The following is a 21,585-nucleotide window of genomic DNA, read 5'->3' as shown; positions in this document are numbered from 1 at the left end:
AAATAAAATGAAATAAAAATCCTGTCGCAGTAGATTGCTTTTGGTGGGAGGACTGACATTTAATTTTGTTTAGTAGTAGGCATTTTTTACATTTTAGGTCTTGTTTTTTCAGAAGGGGAGCCTGCGTGTTTTTGGCTAGACTGCCAAGAGCATTTCCAAAGAGAAACTTTTTTCAAAGATGTTGAAAGGAGTGTGAGGTTTCTAACATTAGGGAGTAGTTCTGAATGTGCAGAAAAGCAACTGAAGCCAATTCAGTTCCCACTAGGGAGTCAGGATTCAGACTCCCTGCCTTGGATCTGTTCTTATACTATCACTTCCAGTCTGTGGTTTAATACATCCTGACAGAGGTTCATTTGTATCCACAGAGCTACCAAAAGTTTGTCTGGAAACCCTGCCCTAATCTTAAGGGTGTATGAGGTAACTGTAGTGACCTAATGATGAAGGAATGCTCTCTGCACATGGTCAGAAACATTCTACGTTATTTCTGCATTCTCTTGAGAGGCTGAGTCCTAACAGTCAAAGCAGTTTTCAGGCCAAAAGTCCAGTGAGTCCTATCCTGATGGAAGCCTTGTCACTTTTTATGTGTGTTATGGTATGTGTCAAAAATTTGATCAATATAGGCATCTTCCAAGACATCACCAAGAGACTGTTTATATGTACTGGTAAATGTGCGACATTCACCAGTAAATGTCTAATCTGACTTCAGCAAATGTCCAAATGCAATACCTTTTTAATATATGCCCCATTTATATCTCCCTCCACCCCAAGGAAAGCCCTCATGACAATTTTTTTCCTGATATTTTCCACTTCGTCTGTTGAAATCTTTAAAATGGCTAGAAAACCTCAACATTCACAAGATTTCCCACACTTCCCTTTCACTGTGGTGGTTTCAAAGCTTGACTTGAACTGGAGACTTCCAGGGCTACATTCCAACCTTTTAAGGCCAAGATAGAAATAATATGGGTAGCTCAGGGTGGAAGTTTTTTTCTTTTTGTTTTCTTTTTGAGAAAAAATTAAAGCAGATGTGTTGGGGGTGTTCTACTTTTTATCAGAGCAGTTGTGCTAAAGGAGAGGGTGCCTAACTCTGATATAAGTTATTATCCATTGTGCCTATATTTTTTCCTAAGAGGGCAAATAGCGATAGCTGGAGCGTGGGGCATGGAAAGAATGACAAAACCCTTTCTCACCATTGCTGCTCAAGTGAAAAAAGGGCCCCAGCTTTATAAAATACTAAATAAATAAATAAATAAATAAATAAATAAATAAATAAATAAATTGGAAGCTCCATTCAGAGAGCTCTAGCATCAGAACTGTTTTAGCCCTTTGCTGTCACCACACTAGACCAGTAACCCCCACCCCAAGTGTGGAATCAGCGCAACCCTTTTCCAGTGTCCACATGGCATTGTTGGCATCAAAATGCCAGCCCAGTGGTTCCCGACCCATCCAATAAACCACTTTAAAATGGCTGAGGATCCTGGCAAACTATTTAATGACTTTTCCGTCTCTTGTAGCAACAGCTACGTGCTGTGCTAGATGCTGTGTGATTTTTATTTGTATCCTTGTTGCTTCCTTTATTTCTTATCTATTGTCTTTTATTGAATTCCATAGAACTCAAATTGTAATACAAGAAAATGCAATATAAGAAATAAGAAGCAAGTAAAATTAGATTGAAAACCCCTTATGGATATGTAACACGATGGATGGGCCAACTCATATGTTCAACCACAAATCCACAGACATGCCACGGACCACAGGCTGGGATGCCCCTCTGCTAATCCACATTTCTCCCTGTTTGTGAAATCCGAACGACCCATTTGAAATATTAAGCCTCCTTTGGGATGCTGCCTAAGAGAGCCTGGATAGGCACTCTGATTCTGAAAAGTGAAAAACACACTAGCTGACCTCTAGGATTCTTGTTTGCTTAAAAAGAAGAAGACTATGCATGGAGGAAATTAGTTTCAGGTCTGCAGGCCTCATCGCAGAAATACAGCACACGTGATTCGCTGAGAAGGGATGCCCTTTAAACCAGCTTAAGTCCATAGTGTAGACCTGCCTAAACTGTGTGGGAGAACTAGTGGCCTCAAACGTTCCCAGAAAACACACAAAGCAAAGACTTGCTACAGAAATAACTAGTGTGGGTACAGCAACCCAGGAACAACTGTGTTTCTCCCTTTGTCAAAGACAGCAGCTTCTCCCAAGCTTCGGCTATTTATTGTTCTCTTCCACGTAGCGAACAAAGAATGCTACAAAGCAGCAGCCCAGTAAAGCGATGGCAGAGGCAGAGATCACCACCACCACCACGCTCCCAGCAGCGCTGACCAGGAAGCCCAGGCCCACCCCAACAATGATCTGTGCCAGCTGGACCATGCAAGTGAGGGCAGCGCAGTCCACACCTTTTCCTCGCTTGTGCTCTCCAGCTTGTCCTCCGGTCTGGTCCTGAAAGCAAGCAGATAAAGGAACTCCATCAAACAAGGCACAGCCGACCATACAATCCTGCGCTGATCGTTTCACTGCATGAATCTCAGCTGTTCAAATACTACACAGTCTTGATGAGCAAGCAAGGCAAGACTTTGTTCTTGTGCCTACGACAAGTGGCATGATTTAAAGCTCTGGTGGGGACGTGAGGGGTCGCCCTCCCAATTTTGTGAAACAGCCTCTGGGCTGCTGGAACCGCACAGAATAGGGAACAGTCGCACGGACCAAATGACTGGCAGGAAACTCTGCACATACTCTGAAAGCCTACTCAAGCTGGTAGAATGTACCTAGCCTTTCCCGGAATCAACTTCCTTTACAGAAATTGGCAATCGGCTTCATTGGTATAGAAAGGGGATTTCTCTTGAAGTTCTTGCTAAAACTCCCCCACCCCACTTGCTAGACTGCATGGCTGTTAAACTCTGCTTTGTGTTGCATGGATAGTTCATAAGGTTCTGTTAAATGCTGTGTCCTCTGGGCTTTGGGGGAGTAAATCTAAAGCTCCTTTGAAGTATGATGTTTCCCTACTAGCTCGCATTGAAATCCAGGGCACTTGACTGAAGAGTCATCCAATTCACACTTAACAGGGAACAAGAGTGCTTTCTGAATGATAAATTAAAAGCATTGCAAGGTCAATGTGAAGTGCGTTTTTCATAAATAAATAAATAAAATGGATTTGTGATGGTCTGGGCTTATCATGGATGATACACTATCTTATTTACTGAACCATATAAAAACTCTTTTGTTAACAGAGCATGGAATTGAACTCCCTTTCTAGTGCCATCATATCAAATACATACGGTATTTTTATCCTGCCTTTCCTCTAGGGAAATAAAGGAACGTGTGTGTGTGTGTGTGTGTGTGTGTGTGTTTGAGAGAGAGAGAGAGAGAGAGAGAGAGAGAGAGAGAGAGAGAGAGAGAGAGAGAGAGAGAGAGTTCTAATTTCTGGAAATAAAATTAAACATATACAGTTCCCCCCCCCACTCTTCATTTTATCCCACAACAACCCTATGAAGTAGATTAGATTGAGAGATGGTGATTGGTCCAGGATCAATGAATTTCAGTGGAATTTCAGTGGAAATGTAGATACAGATCTCCCCAGTTTTCTGACCACTGTGTTGCCTTATGTTAACAGAAGGGCATAAAGTTCAGCAAAGAATTTAATTATCAAATGTCTGCAAATGTATTGTGACAAGCTAAGGTTACCAAGACTTTTTTCTAAGAAAAATGAATTTCACTAGCATGTGGGAGGAAAGTAGCTATGAGCCCAAAAGAATTGGCTGGGTGCCCTCTCCAGGGGGAGAGAGACCTTGGTAGAGTTAAAAAACACTCTCAGAGTTAAGCAGCATTATAACATGGAATACATGTTGTTAGACTCTTTTCATATCCTGCTTAGTTTGCTGGCCCCCTCTCTCTACCCTTCTTGCAATGAGCAGACCACATACAATTAAGTAAGTTTTAAAAAAATTACGTATAAGTCCAAAAGTCTGGTTCCTGTGTTGTTCCATGCAGTAGCAAAGAGAACACAGGTGCAATATACAGAACGTAATGCATCCTGGTCTGTTACATGGCACGGAAAGAGAGAGGAAAGGAAATCAAATAAGTTTCAGTTTCTCAAGGTTGAGGACCACTGCTCTAAACCACACAAAATCTCAAAATCTAACATCCTTGACAAAGTTCAGCCTCCGCAGCTTCTTCTGATCATGAGTGAACAAGCTAACCCAAGAGTCTGATATGTCTTCAGCCTTGGCTTCTATCATGAAGCTCTGCTCCTTGAGCACCCTTCCTTGCCTTCAAAACATCTGCCGATCGAGGCTGTCATATCCAATACAATGTAATTCTTGGTGGGGTTACTTTCATCCCATTCCGTGGATGACGTTGCAGCAAAATATTGTGAGCAAAGAATACTGTGTGCAAAGCCTCATTTATTGCAAGAAAGGTGAAGAAATGGAACACCACCCCCATACAGGTAAGGAGCAGCAATGCCAGTATCTGGAGGGCAGCCACTATAGGCACCACTGCTGAATATTAATCAGGATTAGAGCATGGGTTTTTCTGTTAGACGGACCCAGGTTCACTCCCTGGCATTGCCAGTTAAAGGAATCCAGGTAACAAAATGTGGGGAAGACCTCTACCTGAGATTTGGGAGAGTTGCTGCTATTCAGTAGATAACACTGGTCTACATTAGTGTATGCAGATTTAGTGCAAATCTGATTGTTCTCTCTCTCTCCCCCAACCCACCCCCACCCCAGTGGCTACTCTAAGGCCTACTCCACTGGTTTTTTAGCACTATTTATTTCCCCCTGAGATTTTAAGTAGAAAGTCTAGAAAAGCAGGGCTCAGGTGCCGTCACCTGACTTTCAAGGTGTGAGCAATAAAGCGAGGCAACCTGGCTGTAGACTTCTGCACTCACTTCTTGCGTAGCATCCAGAAAAGGAGTGGGGAGGGAAAGGCACGGGCGTTGTAACAAGGATGCTCTAGGAAAGGATCTGACAACAACCATCCCTTCTAACTTACCTCTTCCTCCTCCTTGTGATAATCAGCAATGAGGTTGAATGGCACCGTGTATAATGTGCTGGACATTACGCCAAAGAGGGAACAGAGAGCCAAAGTAGAATACACCTTGGGAAAGAGTCCAATAAAGCCAGTGCCTAGCCCAAAAAGCAGGTATCCAATGAAGTAAAGTCCCTTTAATCCAATGTAAGGCAGAAGCGCTTTCTGCAAATCTGTAGGAAGAAAAAGATTGGGAAGGGGGTGGGGGATTTCTGTCTAAAAGGAAACCATTGGAATCATTGCTGAACATTATTTTATTTAGCAAGATTTGTGTATTGTTCAATGTAGATCAAGCTGGAGTGTGAAACGTCTGCAATATCTTTGAAAATAATATTACCTTCCTTCAAAGTGAAGCTGTTGACAGAATCTTACTGACCAATTGTACCTCACTTCCTCCAAGGAGCTTGCATATAAAATCTGCTTGGTTTCAGCAGCTAAAAACTTTATTTCCCACCTCCAGACTACTCTTTGGGTCTTACCACGCATATCAATGAAGGAAGCTTGAAACTACCTTATACCTTATACCCTATACTCCTACCATTCCTGTTCATGGAACATTTATTTGCTGTCTGCTGCTGTACTCGGAGCACCCTATTGCAATGTTCAGAGAACCCATCATCTCGCGTTTGAAGGATATTGACTGTGGAAAAAGGATATTGACTGTGGAAAGGCATTCTGCCTCTATTTCAGAGATCTTTGACAATGACTTACCACTGCTACCATTCCTGTTCATGGAACATATATTTGATTCTTATTAATTTGTGACTCCATGCACATATTATATGTCTTCTGTTTATGGATTTTGAAACAGTATAGTGTTATAAAAATATTGTCAGTATATTGTCAGCCGACGTGTTGCTTCTTGTTGTTGTTGGGGATGCTTGTAGAGCATGAGCTCTACCATAATGCCCTGTTTCTGAACCTTGCCTCTGTCATGGCGTCACCAGGAAGCCTTGGCACAAACCACCATTCTCACAGCCTCAACTTTGCTTCTGTAATGTGGACATAAATAATATGGATCAACCTTACAAAGTTATTGTATGGTCACATAGAGGATGCAGGCAAAATGCCCTGGGTGTATGAATGTACGTTCTATTTTGTTCCTATCACAAGTGATCCATTTGTTGGTAGTACTCACAGGAATAAAGCGAGGAAGAGATGGCGTTGATGCACATCCCCCAGCATCCGATCTCTACTCCCCTTTCGTAGGTTAGGTACGCTGTGGAGTTATGAGGTGCATAAGGATCACCATTGAATACAATCTGCAGTGTGTCAAAATAGAAAAGAATAAGAACAAGCTGTGCTGGTAATCATGCCTCTAAATAAAATATTGGCTTCCAAGCAAATGGGCACAGGACTGCATCTGTGTTTATTTGATGTTGGTGACTTCAATTATGATGGTGATGGTGATATGTATTGTCAGCCAATTTTCTGCCAATTACGCAGTGCCAAGAATTGATAGTAGAGTCATACCTTAGGTTGCGAATGTGATCCATGCGGGAGGCACGTTCGCAACCTGCAGCATTTGCAGCCTGAAGCGGCGCATCAGTGCATGCGCGCGATGTGATTTGATGCTTCTGTGCATGTGTGTGATGTCATTTTGTGTTTCTGCGCATGTGTGAGTGACAAAACCTGGAAGTAACCCGTTCTGGTACTTTCGGGTTCAGCACGTGGTCCGCACCCCGCAGCGTTCGTAACCCGAGGTATGACTGTACTGTGGTCTGGCCTCTGTTTCAGGCAGGCTTTCTGGCAGGCTTTCTGCATCTTTTCACACCAAACCATGGCTTGGCATTGCAATAACTAACCTGGGACTCATGCATTTCCTTTTCCATCTTTCTCCCCTCACAAAAGAAACAAATGGTCCCAGTTCTTGCTAAATCACAGGGCAATATCCAACTAAGGTATTCCGGCACTCACAGCAGACCTATTGAAACTGATGGACCTATGTTAGGCATGCCCATTCATTTCAATGGGTTGACTTTGAGTAGGACTACAGTCAAACCAAGGTTTACATCTACCTCTGTTTGCAACCGCTTCAGTGAGCGACTGCCACGGACCCGGAAGTGTTTACATCCGGGTTCCGTGGCGTCGGATGCGTGCGTGTGCAGAAGCGCTCTATCGGCACTTCGCGCGCACACAGAAGTGTGCCTTCGGGGAGCGACCACTTTGGTGAGCAACCGCCTCTGCAGAACGGATTGCGGTCGCAAACCGAGGTACCACTGTAATGATACAACTCATTGCTTACTCTCCTGCCTGAAATCCAGAATTGTAAAGTGCAGCTTGAACATGGTTTCCAATCCTTGCTTGTGGGGCAGACTATGTTTGGCTTTCCAAAGTTAAAACCATGCTCAAGGCAGCTTACAACATGTACAAAATCACACCACTACAAACATAGCAAAAGCAGTCATAAAAAATCATCAAGACATCAAAAAGTTCACAACCAAACTGAACAATTTCCACATAAATCATAAGATCCAAAATAAACATACAGAAAATTAGCAGCAACAACAGCAACAACCCAGGAGGGAAAAGGCCTGCAAAGCAGGGAGCAGGTCTTCCAGAACTCACAGCCAAGATGGTCCCGTTGGTTATCCCATCCTTAGTAGCGCCAGTGCAGTGACAACCTCCACTAGCAAGTGGGAAGGATCAGACTTGAAAAACCCATATACAAGTCTGAATAGCATCAAACAGAGAGCCTGAAATGTCAGGTTTATTTCTGCTGGTTTAACTGCTAGTTTCTAATTTTAAAATGCCACATACATTAATGTGGTAAACAAAACAATTAACTGCTAGTTTCTAATTTTAAAATGTATGGTATGATTGCCAGTTCTACAGATTCCAAGAGTGAGGTGAAGGGGAATCAAAAATTTAGAACACAAATGGAAACCTTTGTGTTTTTAAGACTGCTGTTTTCATATTTTGGAGACTGCAGTAGATTAAACAGCAGAAACCTTTTTTTCAAAAAAAGTAAAAGATGAAAAACCCAGCTACCCAATGGACCCAGTTCTACGAGGAATGCTTGGAGGCATCCATTTTTTGTTCTTGGAAATCTAATCTGCCTGTTCTTGATGTTGACAACTGTTGAAATTTGCCATCATACTGCATAAGCAAGCAAATAAAAGTTAAATCCGAAAATTTGAATTTGCCCAGGGGAAAGATGGTTACTTTTCTGTACCTGTCCCATGAAATCGGTGAAGAAGAGCATGTTGGAAAGGAAAGCTGTCCACCCCATCAGATGGCTCACACACAAGCAGCGGTAGTGGGAAGGCATGCTTAGGAGTGCTTTTAGGAGGGACTTAATGGTCATCTGCTTCTGAACCTGAAAGGAAGGATGTTCCAAAGTTTCACTGAAAAGTCTCCCAACAGCCTGGAGGATTCCTGTCCCTCCCCCACTCTTCAGTTTCTCAGCTCTCTTGTCCCCCTTCTCTTCCTCTCTCATAACACTAGAACTTGTGCACACCCAATGAAGCTAAATGTTGGAAGATTCATTACAGATAAAAGAAAGAACTTCTTCATGCAGCACTTAGTCAAACTATGGAAATCGCTCCCACAGAAGACAGTGATGGCCACCAGCTTGGATGACTTTAAAAGAGGACTTGAATAGATCTCGGCTATGTTCTAACTTCCTGTGTCAGAAGCAGTATGTCTCTGAATACTATCTGCTGGGAATCACAGAGGGCAGAGTGCTGTTGTGGCTCATGTCCAGCTTACAGGCTATCCCTAAGCATCTGGTAAGTCACTGTGTGAAAAGGATACTGGACTAGATGGGCTGATGGTCCATATTCTTAAAAGAGGACTACTCTCAGGGCATGGTCTGTGGGCAGGTGGTGCAGCTGAAGCTAAGGAGGTCTAGGTCTCATGCCTGGGAGCCCTACCTATTCTGCCTTGAGGTAGATGCTACTGGAATATAAACTTATTAGATGAATTATTAATAAAAAGTAACACCACTGTCTCTCCAGATACAGATAGATGATGCAGAAGTTTGTGGGAGTGGATGCCTTGCATGAAAATAAATCAGCACGTGAAAACAACTTTCAGGAGACCGTTTTGAATGGTTGGCAAGGTGAATCGAGACAGCTCACCCTGCAGGAATTGCCTCTGGCTGACAGCTAAAGAGCTAAAGAAACAAGGAATGAACTTTCTCTAAAAATATCAGATAGCTGGGGTTTTAGCTAAATCAAAAACTCAAGGCTCACTTCTATCTGATTTATCAGGTGCAGCTGGTATGCATTTGGACATCAAGTCTTCCTTATTCAATTTTGTGCTACTTTGTTCACACTGGTTGCTTGCAACGCTATTGCTCCTTATACTCCTACCTGTCCTGATCCAGCAAATCTGGTTTTTTTAACAACTTTTTGCAGTTAGGAAAGTGACAGGGAAATGCACTGAAACAAGAGGGCTGAACAAATGATTAACAGGAAGACATACAAACATACCACAATGATATTATGTTGAATGCTCATTGTCGTATAACTGCCCCATAAACAAATGAGAACAAATGTTCAAGAAATTCTGGGCATAGTCTAACCAATAGCAGGGTAAACAAGCTTGAAATAAACAAATGCAAAAAAAAATCAATTTCACATAATTTCCTTGAATGCATTTTTGTTTAGATGTGAAACAGACACAAGAGCAATAGTGTCAGACCATTGATCCATCTGGCCTGGTACTTTGAATTCTGATTAGCAGTGGCTCGCCATGGTATATATTGCCAGTGATGTAAAACACTTCTACAGATCCCAGAACAAGATTGGCACAATCCTAAGAAAAAACATTCCTTGTTGGCACAAGGTTGGCACAACACAGCTGTGATCAAAGGAGCAGAATGTAAGCCCCACTGGCTTCAAAATATATCAACTTGCTACCAAATATTCATTGAAAATAAACACTTCAGAAGATTCTGACCAAAGTTAATTCAGTTTTTTACATGGGTGACTCGTGGCCATTTTCAGATCTAGATGCAAACTTTTCTGCTTATCAGACTCTTCATATATCTTTAGGAAACAAGGTACATGTTAACGTTTCATTTCCCCCAGACTCTGGGTACAATCCTGCACACATTTACCTGGGAGTAAGCCTCACCGAACAAAGTGGGACTTACCTCTAAATAAGCATGCATAGGATCAGGGTGCAGACATACTTGCTTTTCTGCCATTTCCAGGTCCTTTTTCAAAGAGCTGGTTTTTTAAAAGTGTTTCAGTAGAATGCACCAGATGCTTAATGCAATTCAGAATCCTGTGTTGTTAGACCAAGAACCATGCAAAAGCAGTTGACATCTGTAATGAATGCAGCATGTACTGACCGGCTGACCTCTTTTCACTAAACGCATTAACTTGAGGACCTGGCTGAGGGACAACTGAACATAGCGATGCTAAGTTTGCCAAGATCCAAGATCCTTCTTGACTAAATGGAAGACATGGAATCCGAGCAAAGTTAATCAAGATCAGTGAACTCAGATAGCTGGGCAAACATATTGCTCTCTGGGATTGCAGCCAATGACTTATCTTTAAAAATGTAAAGCTAAATGTAAAGCTATTAGAAGAGGAGCCCGCAGACTGTGGGTTTCATTCACAGGGGACCACAGAATATTAAGTACTGTGACACAATAGGTCTTATTTCATGAAGAGCCTGTCAGATAACAGTCAGACAGAGATTGACATCTGGAATTCAGTATTGCACTCTTGCAATCGTTCCATCTGTGCAACCATTCCAGCTTGCCAGATGGAACGATAACCGCTTCTCCTTTGCATGCTGTTCTGGGAGTCCTCCTGACCTTCAAGTCAATTTTGGGAGGTGCAGGGGGAGTGGAAGCCCAATTGCACAAGTGAAAGTCCTTCCACCAAAAGGGCTGATCGGGTGAATCCCGCCCAATATTTCTTATTTCTGCACCAAGTCAGAAGGGAGGAACCACCATACAAGATACTTAGTATCTTGGTGTAATTTAATGATTATATCCAAGGGGAACAGTCCGGTGAAAGTGTGTTGCAGTTAAGTTCCACTAAAAGTAATGTGATGTTTGTCTGGACCACCCATTCAATTTCACTGCCTTTAACAGACCCTACAATACATTCCTGTGCTTGCGTACTCACAAGTCCCGCTGAGTTTAATGCGGCTTATTCCCAAGTAAGTGAGTACTGTATAGGATTGCAGCCTCTCTCATAACTAACTTTTTAAGATCATACCCAAAGTATAGGAAATAGGCCATTCATAAATATTATGTGTTGGAACCAGACAAATTGGTTGAACTTAGGTCCCATTGAACCAGATAGGGCAAGTTAGTCATGACTTAACTGAAGTTCTTTTGATTTCAATAGGAACTAGGCACAACTTACTTAGTCAGGACCCAGCCCCATGTTCTGGCCTCCATTTTTATTTTGAATAACCTGATCCTCCAAATTGATTACATCACTTTCCACTTCACGTGAGGGTCCAGGGCTACCATGTCAAATATGTTAGGATTAAAGGCAGAGATGGCAATCTAAAAAAGGCAAAATTACCTGAATGTCTTCTTTGAGGGTGGGCTTCCCTTGCTGAGACAAAACCCGTATTTCATTATATCCGCTGTTAAAATAACCATTCTTGACTTTTCCTATGGAACCATATGGATAGGGCTCAGCTGTTTTCAGCAGGGCTTCGGATTCTACCTTGTCAGCAAGAGAAGTTTCGGGAATACTGCACAAGTGTACAGTAAGGCAGATCAGGAACACGAGAGCAGCATAAAAGAACATCACCTGGAATTCTGATCCCAAATATTTTCCCAAGACAGTATGCCCCCAATCGATGGCACCTGTAAGGTAGCCAAGGGCCCCTCCTAGACCTAAAAAAGAACAGAAAAATAAAGACAGTAGAATCGTATTTAACATCAACATGTCAGGTTATGTCTGTGCTCCTTCCAACAGAGGTCCAGAGAGTGGCAACATGAGAACAGGCCTTTTCTGTGGTGGCTTCCCAATTGTGGAATGCTTTCCCCAGGGAGCCTCACCTGGCACCTTCACTATAAATCTTTAGGTGCCAAGCAAAAGCATTTTTCTATAACCAGGCCTTTGCTGAAAAAACAATGTATGGCCTTTTAAAAGTGTTTGTGGGAGTGAAGCTATTTGTTGTTGGTTGTTGTTATGGGTGGGACAAAGATGAGTGGTCAGGGGGAGAAGAGGGAGCCAACTGGGAGGAAGTGGTGTTGGAAGCTGAATAGGTAACAAGGTTTAGTGAGCAGGAAGAGGCTGTGGCAGAGAGCAGTCTAGAAGCAGAGACAGAAGCAGAGGCTGGAGAGGAAGAGGGTCAAGAGGCAGAGATGAGGCAGGTTGCTAAAGAAGCCGGGCATGTCCCCATGCTGCTGCAACAAGCTCCCAGAACCAGAAGAGGTATGGAGAGGGAGGAGCAAAGGCAGACAAGGCAAATAAGTCTCTGCTTGCAAAGAACCTGGGGTGGGGAGGAGGAAATGTAGTGAACTTTGGGGAAGCGGGGACCTTCAGTCCTTACAACTGCTCATAGGAGCAAGATCTACTGGGATGAGTTGCTGTGCTCACTAGGCCTGACCCTCTGAGTCAACCTGCTTCCTTGAATTAAGAGTTAACTTCACTGACACAGTGTGATTTATTGCCGACAGCATGTGAGTGAGTGTAGAATGTAGTCTGTTGTGCAAAAGTAAAATATACACTCATTGCCTTGCCCACCCCTGGGATGTGGCCCCTGGGAGGCTACCCAGAAAGGAATGTGGCCCTAGGACTGAAAAAGGACCCTTCCTACGTTATGATGCTACAGATTCTAGTAACAGTTTGCTTCATGGGAAGTTCTCAGCTTCATGCATTTGCAAGTGCTTCTAAAATGCACTCACAAATACTATGGTTAGCAGAATATGCAAGGCCAAATCTACATATATAACCCACAGTTTATAGGCCAAATCTACATATATAACCCACAGTTTAAGTAACTGCTAGGGGCTGACGTCACTTAGACTGCAATGCAACACAACCTTCTCTTTGTTTAGTGGCAGTGTGGTCGGCAAGCATTTGAATCACATGGAACTTCCTTCCATCTCTCGCCACCGTCCGGTGTCACTCTGGAGGTCAGAGAACCACCTGACCTCATAAGAGACACTGGATTTGAGGAAATAAAAACTCTCATTTATGGTGGGGAAAAAGATTCTGGGGAAATATTCCAAGCTGGGGGGAAATAACACATTTTCTTTCATGACCTTCCCCATCCCTTGGAATTTGCTGCCAAGGAGTGTGGTGGAGTCTCCTTCTTTGGAGGTCTTTAAGCAGAGGCTTGACAGCCATCTGTCAGGAATGCTTTGATGGTGTTTCCTGCTTGGCAGGGGGTTGGACTGGATGGCCCTTGTGGTCTCTTCCAACTCTATGATTCTATGATTCTATGATTCTATCCCACCCCACAAATCATGAAAATACTGTTGGCAGGGGAAGGGAAGAAATAAAGAGTATGCAGCCAGGCAGGCCAGGTCATGGAGCATCCATGTGGTAACAAGCAGAAGAGTGAGATGGGATGGCAGGTGAGGAGGGCAGCAGCCATAATGAATGAATAAGGACTGGGCTTTGTGGGGAGAACCTCCTAGCTCAGAGCAAGCCTATATATTAGAGGGAACAGAACAATGATGGAGGTGATGGGAGTTACAGCCCAACATCTAAAGGCCACAGGTTCTCCCTCTGTGGGTTAGAAGGAGCCCATATGCTCTGGTGGGGAGCCTGCGACCCTCCGGATGTTGTTAAGTTTAGACACCCATCATCTCCAGCCAGTAGGGACAATGGTCAAGGGATGGATGAATTTGTCTATTTTCGTTCCACTCAGTTTCTTGTATTTCCTGTCTTAAATTCAGATCTCCACATTTCTGCAGCAATTTGCGAACTGTTATTTGTTAATGCCTCATGAAAATGCACCAGAATTTCAGTGCAAAGTTCTCCCAATAAACACATTTTTGTATGCAGTTTGGGCTAACATACACACTTTGCAAGCAAATTGCCATGTGTTTGTTTGGAGAATTAGTACAAATTAGGTAGTTTTCACATTAATATGCAAGCAAAATCAACACACACACACCCCAATCCCTAGTCAAGTATGATAGAAATATAGAAACACAGACTTGTAGTTGGAAGAGACCACAATAGGGATCTAGTCCAGCCCCTGCAATGCAGGAATCTTTAAGCCCAGAATTATTTATCTATTTAAAATCCACAGTTATTTCAAAAAATATCAAGATGGTGTCTAACATATAATAGTAAAATCAACAAAAGTATTCATAGAAGCACTAACAAAACATCAATAAATACTGATCAGTTAAAAAGAGAAAATTCATATTTATTATGGGTCCAACATCTGGAGGACCACAGGTTCCCCTAATATAATCGCATTTATTTATAATCGCATTCCCCTAATATAATCGCTATAGAATTCTGGGAACTGTAGCTTGTTAAGAGTGCTGGGAATTGCAGCTCTGTGAGGGGTAAGCTACAGTTGCCAGGATTCTTGGACTGTCCCAAACTTCTTGGCATCTCTTTTGTTTGTCTTGAAGATTTGCATGGCATAATAAGCAGGTTTGTAACATCTAAATGCAAAATAAACACTGCATTGCATGTGATAGCAGCACTATCAAAAGGCATGACAGGCAAATTTATTTCCCACCAGACACTGGGGGTGAGTGGGGAGAGGATGGGACAACTGCACTCTTCTAAGCAGTATTTAAATATGCAGCTAGAGTCCACATCTAGTTTCCTGAGATGTAAGTTTTACTAAGCCCATTGGGACTTACTTTCTATAGTCAATGTGGCTAGGAGTTTACAATACAGGTTTGAAAAGCTTGTGCTGCTGTATCTTCTCTGGCCCTTTGCGGGGTTTCAGTTCCCATTGTGGAAAATACAAATATGCAAAAACAGAACAGTATAACAACCCAATATGTGCCGAAAGCAGGAGGAAATTCTTGCTCGTTTGGCTTTAATTTTAATTGTAGGATGCTACTTCTTTTAAAAGAAGCTGTTCCTCCAGATCCTTTCTGTAGCAGCTACAGCGGTCACAAGATGACCTGTTAAACAATGCTTGTTACTGAAGCACTGCATCAGATGACCATCTTGTTCAAGAAGCTTAAGCATGCGAAGACGGGAAGGAACTCCAGGCAGCCGCCACCTTTCTCTCTCCTTCATCGCGCCATATGAATAAAGGGAGGGAAAAGAGAAGTGTTCAGATGTTATGGATTTTACCTGTCAGGAGGGCATGATAATGAAGCCCTTTCTCCTTGTCCTGGTGAGAGCAAACGTCAAATAAATACGCCTTGATGGGACCATCAATGAAGTCAGCAGCAAAATCAAAGAGCACCACTCCCAGCATGGTGATAACTATAGCCCAAGTCCTCTGGGTGCCTCTGTCTGCAACCAAAGCTGCAAAAGAAGAAATTGGTTCACTTTACAGCCGTTTCCTGGACACCGTGGAGTACTGTGCTGAGGGCCAATGCGGTCACAATTTTCTGTTGCTTTCTTCGCTCACAAGAGCCATCGCTTGCACAGGAAATCTCTAACAGGAATGCTGGGGGCTTCTCAATCTGTGATTGTTCTAAGATTGCAGCAATTGTCACTTTTTTTATTTTTGTGCGTTAGATGTGCCAGCAGGTTCAAAAATGGACCCCCACCCACTCGTACCTTACCTCTTTGCAGCTGGCTGTGCCAGTCTCTTTCAGAAGGGATCTAGGAACAGATATGTATGACTGGAGCAACTGGCTGAGAGAAGGCAAGGTGCAGGAGGGGGGAGAGTTCACCCCTTTTACACATACCAGTTGCGTACCCTCCAACATTCCTCAGATAAAAATGGGAGATTTTCATCTGAAGAATGTTGGAGTGTATGTTTCTGCCTTTGCCCCCCAGGAGTTTTCACTTCCCCCACCCAAAATGACCCTCCTCAACCCCTCCCTCAATTTGTCATCCTAAATCATCCCAAATTATTATATGTACCAGTTCATGAATGATGTCCACCAGCCATACTGCATAGCTTGCCCCTGAAACTACTGCAATATCTCCAGTATTCGTTTGCATGCATGCTGGGTTCCAGTTAGGGCAACTATATCACTGCACTTATTGCCAACAAAGCTGGGGATTCAACCATTGCAGCTTTTATTTCCCAGACGTATTCCACCCCTCTGGTCTGGTCCTTTCACCCACCACTCCCTCGCTCCACTTTCTGTGTGATACACCTGGATAGGAAAAGGAAATAACAAAAGGACAGAGGGAAGCTGTCTGGAGCAGTGGAGGCCATTAAGTCTTCTGCTTTGTTGGGTAATGCAGGTCGCAATCTCGGGGTGGCAAGCTGGCAGCCGAAATCACACAGTCTGAGTTGATTTATGTGTTGAGCCAAAGGCTTCATTAGGCACCTGATTATATTTTATTTTCTACAAGAGATTCTTATCACACGCTGGAAGGAAATAGCTGGCTTTGAACCACTTTAGTTGGTATTAATGCACTTGGTAGAAATCCATTTAACTCAATTGATTGCAATGGGACAAAGGCAATTTAAATGCAAGACCCAAGCACTTTGGAAATTGTATTGCAACCCCTCCATTCTTGAATTCCCTGTTGTTTCTGCAGGATGACTACTGAGTCAGTGGCTAGGGGTGTAGGGTTAACAGCAGGGGTCCCGAAACTAAGGCCCGGGGGCCAGATGCGGCCCAATCGCCTTCTAAATCCGGCCCGGGGAGGGTCCAGGAATCAGCATGTTTTTACATGAGTAGAATGTGTCCTTTTATTTAAACTACATCTCTGGGTTATTTGTGGGACATAGGAATTCGTTCATATTTCTTTTCAAAATATAGTCCGGCCCCCCACAAGGTCTGAGGGACAGTGGACCGGCCCCCTGCTGAAAAAGTTTGCTGACCCCTGGTTAACAGCGTCAAAAATCTGTTGGATTTCTAATCTACCAGAGCACTTCCAAAGAAGTTTCAAAGCCCATTATAACAGCCCATTCATCTTGACTGCTGAACCTCACAGGGTTATTGCAGGAAGTTTCTCATTTCGAAAGCCTCTAAAGAATGTGTCGTGAATTGGTCCTTAATTGTGGTAAAATAAGCACTCACAGAGCCTAGGGCTTGCCGATCAGAAGGTTGGTGGTTTGAATCCCCGCAATGGGGTGAGCTCCCGTTGCTTGGTCCCTGCTCCTGCCAACCTAGCAGTTCGAAAGCAGGCCAAAAAGTGCAAGTAGATAAATAGGTACCGCTCCGGCGGGAAGGTAAACGGCATTTCTGTGCGCTGCTCTGGTTCACCAGAAGCAGCTTAGTCATGCTGACCACATGACCCAGAAGCTGTCTGCGGAAAACGCTGGCTCCCTCAGCCAGTAAAGCAAGATGAACACCGCAACCCCAGAGTCATCCACAACTGGACTTAACGGTCAGGGGTCCCTTTACCTTTAGCACTCATAGCTGCTTCCTTTATTTACATGGACACTGCAGTTTGAGAAGGCTATCAAGTAACGTCTCCATAGAGGGGGGGGGAGATGGGGAGGGTTCTAGAGACCAAGTCCTATGAAGATAGGTTGATGGAGCTGGGCATGGAGAAGAGATAAACTGAGAGACAATATGAAAGCAAGCTTTATATGTCTGAAGGAATGCAACACAGGTGGTGGAGCAAATTTGCTTTATGTTCCTTCAGAAGGGAAGACCGCAGTTAATGGACTCAAATTGCAAGAGAGCGGTTTCTGACTAAACATTAGGAAGAGCTTCCTGAGAATGGAGCAGACTGGCTCAAAAGAGGTGGTCATCCAGCCACCACATCAGGGATGTATTGGATGACCTTTGAGATACCTTCCTACTCTATGATTCTAATAAAACCAGTTACCTGTTGTTAAGTGCCTCCGCTGTAAGCACCTTATATTTAGGGATCCTAAAAGATGTTGTTGGGATTACTGATGTTTGTTTATTGCATTTCTATCCCACCTTTCCCCCAAGGCGGTCAAAGTGGCCTACACATTTCTCTTCCTTCCAATGTTATCTTCACAAGAACCCTGTGACAAGAACCCTTCACAAGAACCCTTGGCTACGCCAAGCTTGACTGGCCTAAGGTCACCCTATGAGCTTCATAGCTGCATGGGGATTTGAACCCTGGTCTCCCAGGTCCTAGTCCAACACTATAACCACTATGCCATGCTGGTGTATGTGAAGTACTTGAACAATCAATAAGAGCATTTGTGTCTCATTAATTGGGAGTTTGAAGTGCTTCACAGACGCTGTCCATTAGTATTGTTGTTGTTGTTGTTGTTGTTGTTACTTTCTGCCAGTATTAGCCTCTGCAACATGGAATCACAGCATAGTCCAACTTTTTCATGAAATAAACAATGATTAAAATGATTAATCTCAAAATCAAATTAGCTCTTTGCCTATTTTCTTCACTCCTGGAACCTGTCTGTGCCTGGAAAGAGGAGACTGTGGCAGCAACAGTCGTATCAAACATGTATGCAGACTACAGACAGCATTTGAGTCCAAGCCTGCTTCAAACACAAGGTTCAGCCCTGTAGTGCAAGAGGTCTTTTATTTATTTAGCACATTAGTTAATTTTTACGGTGCTAGCTAGTCCTTCACAGACACATAACCAAATATGCACACTTCAGACTTGTTGAGAAAACTTGCATTTTCAATCGGAGGTGGGGGGATCCCCACCCCACCCCACCCCCTTATCTTTGGATTCACAAAGGTGCATTTTGCATGGCTTAACAAAGCGTTCAGTTACTCACCTGAGACAACTGTCTCTCCATTGAGGTAGAGAGCCATCCCCACCAGCATCATAATGCCCAGGACCAGGATGTAAGGTCTCCGCTTGCCCCAGGCTGAATTGCAGTGGTCACTGGCCGAGCCAACCACAGGCTGCAGCACAAAACCAAGGATGGGGCTTATGAGCCAGACGAGGCTATAAAGGCTTTTGGGGAGCCCCACGCTGAGCAGCACAGGTGTGACGAAGGCAGCCTCCACAGCGTAGCAGAACTCTCGGCCAAACATGGCCATGCTGTGCATCACCAATCTCCCCGTTGCCTTCTTAGGGGGCTCCACTGGACTAAAGGGCTCTTCAGCTGCCAAGGACTGCAGCATGGTCTCCTCTTTGCCACTGCTGCATTCCATGCTGGCGATGCCCAACTCACAGGGGCGCGGAAGCGGCCCACCAAAATCCTGCCTGGTTAGAGTCATCGGGCTGCTTTCTGGGAGCGTGCTCTGCCAGGCATGGATCTCAGGTCAGCCGGTAGGAAAAGGAGCTGGAGGAGGGGCACGCACATACTTTTCAGGGCTCTCTGGAATCACAAGTTGCACGAGGGGGGAGTGGCGGGGGAGTGTGTGTCTTGTGTGTGTCTGCGACGGAAGATTAGCACAATTAGAGCGCCTGGCTCGCTGGAGAGTTCTCAGCTATGACTGGAGGATTATCTCAGAGAAGGGGGGGGGGTGGATCATGTGTGTATACTATGCTCACATGCCCGAAGCCAAAGTTTGTCGGAAGGAAAAAGTTAATAGTCGGAAGACACTGGCGCATCAGCCACTTTTTTGCATGTTGCAAGGAAGATTATCCTTTCCATGGTTTCATTTCAGGCAACAAGTTGTTTGCAGAGCAGAACTGCTTTTAAGATAGTCTGGAGGGAGAAATGGCACAAGGCCGGCAATCCTTCCTTGTGGTATTTAATCCTGTGTGCTTTGAAGTTTGGCTTTCATGCTTCCTAGGGCTTGTATTCCCAAGGAATGTTCAGGCTCTCTCCCCCCTCCCCTCCAGATCTTGTGTAAAGCAGTGAAAGTCTCTATCTTTCGCACAAGAAAAGTAGAATGTACAGGCAGCATTCTAACCCTGTGTCATTTAGCATTCCAGCCAATGAATGTAAAGGAATTGTATTTCTTTCCGAATTATCTTATCCAGCTTTGTGATTCCACTTTTGTGCTGATGAGACTCTAAAAATTTCATTAATTACTCCTGTTTTAGCATTTACCAAGGAATAAGAATAAGCCAACTGCTAAACAAAGCACAGAAGTAATATGAACTCTGGCTAGAGGGCTGGGCAGACCAAAGATCAAGACAAGGACGTCTTGGATATGGAATACCTGAGATCAGATCCCATCTCTACCAAGCACTTATTGTGGGCTTTAACCAAGCCACCATCATGCAACTTGGAAGTATAAAGTAGAATACTGTAGTGGCTTGCTTTGCAGAGTAATAGTAGGCACTCCGCAGAGCAAAACTGCAGTCCTACGCACAACTGCTTAGAAGTACGAACTCAGGTTACTCCACAGTAAATGGTAGAGAAACAGACTTCCAATGTGCTACACTACTGAGTAATACAGTGGAACCTCGGTTTATGAACACCTCCGTTTACGAATTTTCGGTTTACAAACGCCGCGGACCCATCTGGAACGGATTAATTCACTTTCCATTACTTTCAATGGGAAAGTTCGCTTCAGTTTATGAATGCTTCAGTTTATGAACAGACTTCCGGAACCAATTACACCCATGCTTTGGGTTAAGTACGCTTCAGGTTGAGTACTCTGCGGACCCGTCTGGAATGGACTAATCCACTTTCCATTACTTTCAATGGGAAAGTTTGCTTCAGTTTATGAACAGACTTCCGGAACCAATTGTGTTCATAAACCGAGGTACCACTCTAGTCATTGAAGGTGACAGGAGAGGATGTGACTTTTTGGTAATTGCCAGAAAGGCAGTGTGAAAAGCAGTTTGCAAGTGGGTGTTAAGGTTTGGGGTCCCCTACCTTTGCTTGCTGCATTCCATCTAAGCCCATAGATTTTATATAAACAGTCATTAAAAGGCATCATAAGCCTCCGCCATAATGAACCAGCACCTCCCACAGTATCAGCAAACAGTATCAAAAAGTTTTTCAAGGCACTCCCCGCCCCGTCATTTTCTATGGGAGATATCTAATATTAGTCAGTGTGGACCAACTGAAGCCAAATGACTTAAGTAACTCAAAGTATGACTTACCTGGGATATCACCCTTGGAATTCTTCTGAAATAATGGTCAAGCTTTAAATGCAAACATTCTGAAATAATAATAAAATCCAGTTTCCTTGCTGGAGATTAATTTTACATTTTTATTTGTAAGAAAAGGAATTTGCACATGTTATGAAAAACACTTGTTTTTAGATAATTACAGTATATTAAAAAGAGACTAAAGGATTGCAACATGCTGATAGTTAACTTACGGAACATTCAATTAATTGTAATATGCTTGTTTTGGCATTCAACCACAACAAAATGACTCAGCAAATTGCAAACGCAAAATCGAAGAGGTAAAACCAGATTAGCATTACTCCAATCCTTCACTTGCATAAAATAAGAATAAAATTACTTAAGCACATTGCAATTCAATCATACACTTATAGCAAATGCTAAAATAAAGGAAGCTACTTTTTGTGTGCTCCATTTGTTATTCTATATAAGCATAAAATCTTGAGGAGGAAAACAATGATGAATGCTCACATCCCTTAAACACCCAAGGCTCTCTTGTACAAAGAGAATAATGCCCTTCCCCCCCCCATACTCCACAGGCACATCATTTTGAAAATAACAGTACCTGCTTTCTGAAGAAAGC

At 43.5% G+C, this 21,585-nt stretch overlaps 1 protein-coding gene across 1 annotated transcript; it reads right to left on the bottom strand.

The window, feature by feature from the left end:
* Nucleotides 1-1,772: 1,772 nt before the first annotated feature.
* Nucleotides 1,773-21,509, bottom strand: SLC45A2 (solute carrier family 45 member 2). Its single transcript, XM_035100647.2, has 7 exons — nucleotides 18,742-21,509; nucleotides 15,234-15,410; nucleotides 11,523-11,842; nucleotides 8,201-8,344; nucleotides 6,164-6,287; nucleotides 4,990-5,198; nucleotides 1,773-2,436 (listed from the first exon to the last, which is right to left on the bottom strand). Exons 1-7 carry the CDS (start codon nucleotides 19,187-19,189, stop codon nucleotides 2,206-2,208), a joined length of 1,653 nt encoding a protein of 550 aa, XP_034956538.2. The 5' UTR covers nucleotides 19,190-21,509; the 3' UTR covers nucleotides 1,773-2,205.
* Between the last annotated feature and the right edge of the window lie 76 nt (nucleotides 21,510-21,585).

The sequence above is a fragment of the Zootoca vivipara genome, chromosome 11 (genome assembly GCF_963506605.1).
Source record: "Zootoca vivipara chromosome 11, rZooViv1.1, whole genome shotgun sequence".
Lineage (NCBI taxonomy): Eukaryota > Metazoa > Chordata > Lepidosauria > Squamata > Lacertidae > Zootoca > Zootoca vivipara.
This window is presented reverse-complemented; position numbering and strand designations above follow the sequence as displayed.

Bases quoted from the DNA above. Each gene is read 5' to 3' on its own strand.
- SLC45A2 (XM_035100647.2), bottom strand. From the start codon at position 19,189: ATGACTCTAACCAGGCAGGATTTTGGTGGGCCGCTTCCGCGCCCCTGT. The intron at 15,411-18,741 runs GTGAGTAACTGA...CTTCTTTTGCAG, and splicing joins TGGAGAGACAGTTGTCTCAG to CTTTGGTTGCAGACAGAGGC. The intron at 5,199-6,163 runs GTGAGTACTACC...TTCTTCCTACAG, and splicing joins CTCTTCCTCGCTTTATTCCT to ATTTGCAGAAAGCGCTTCTG.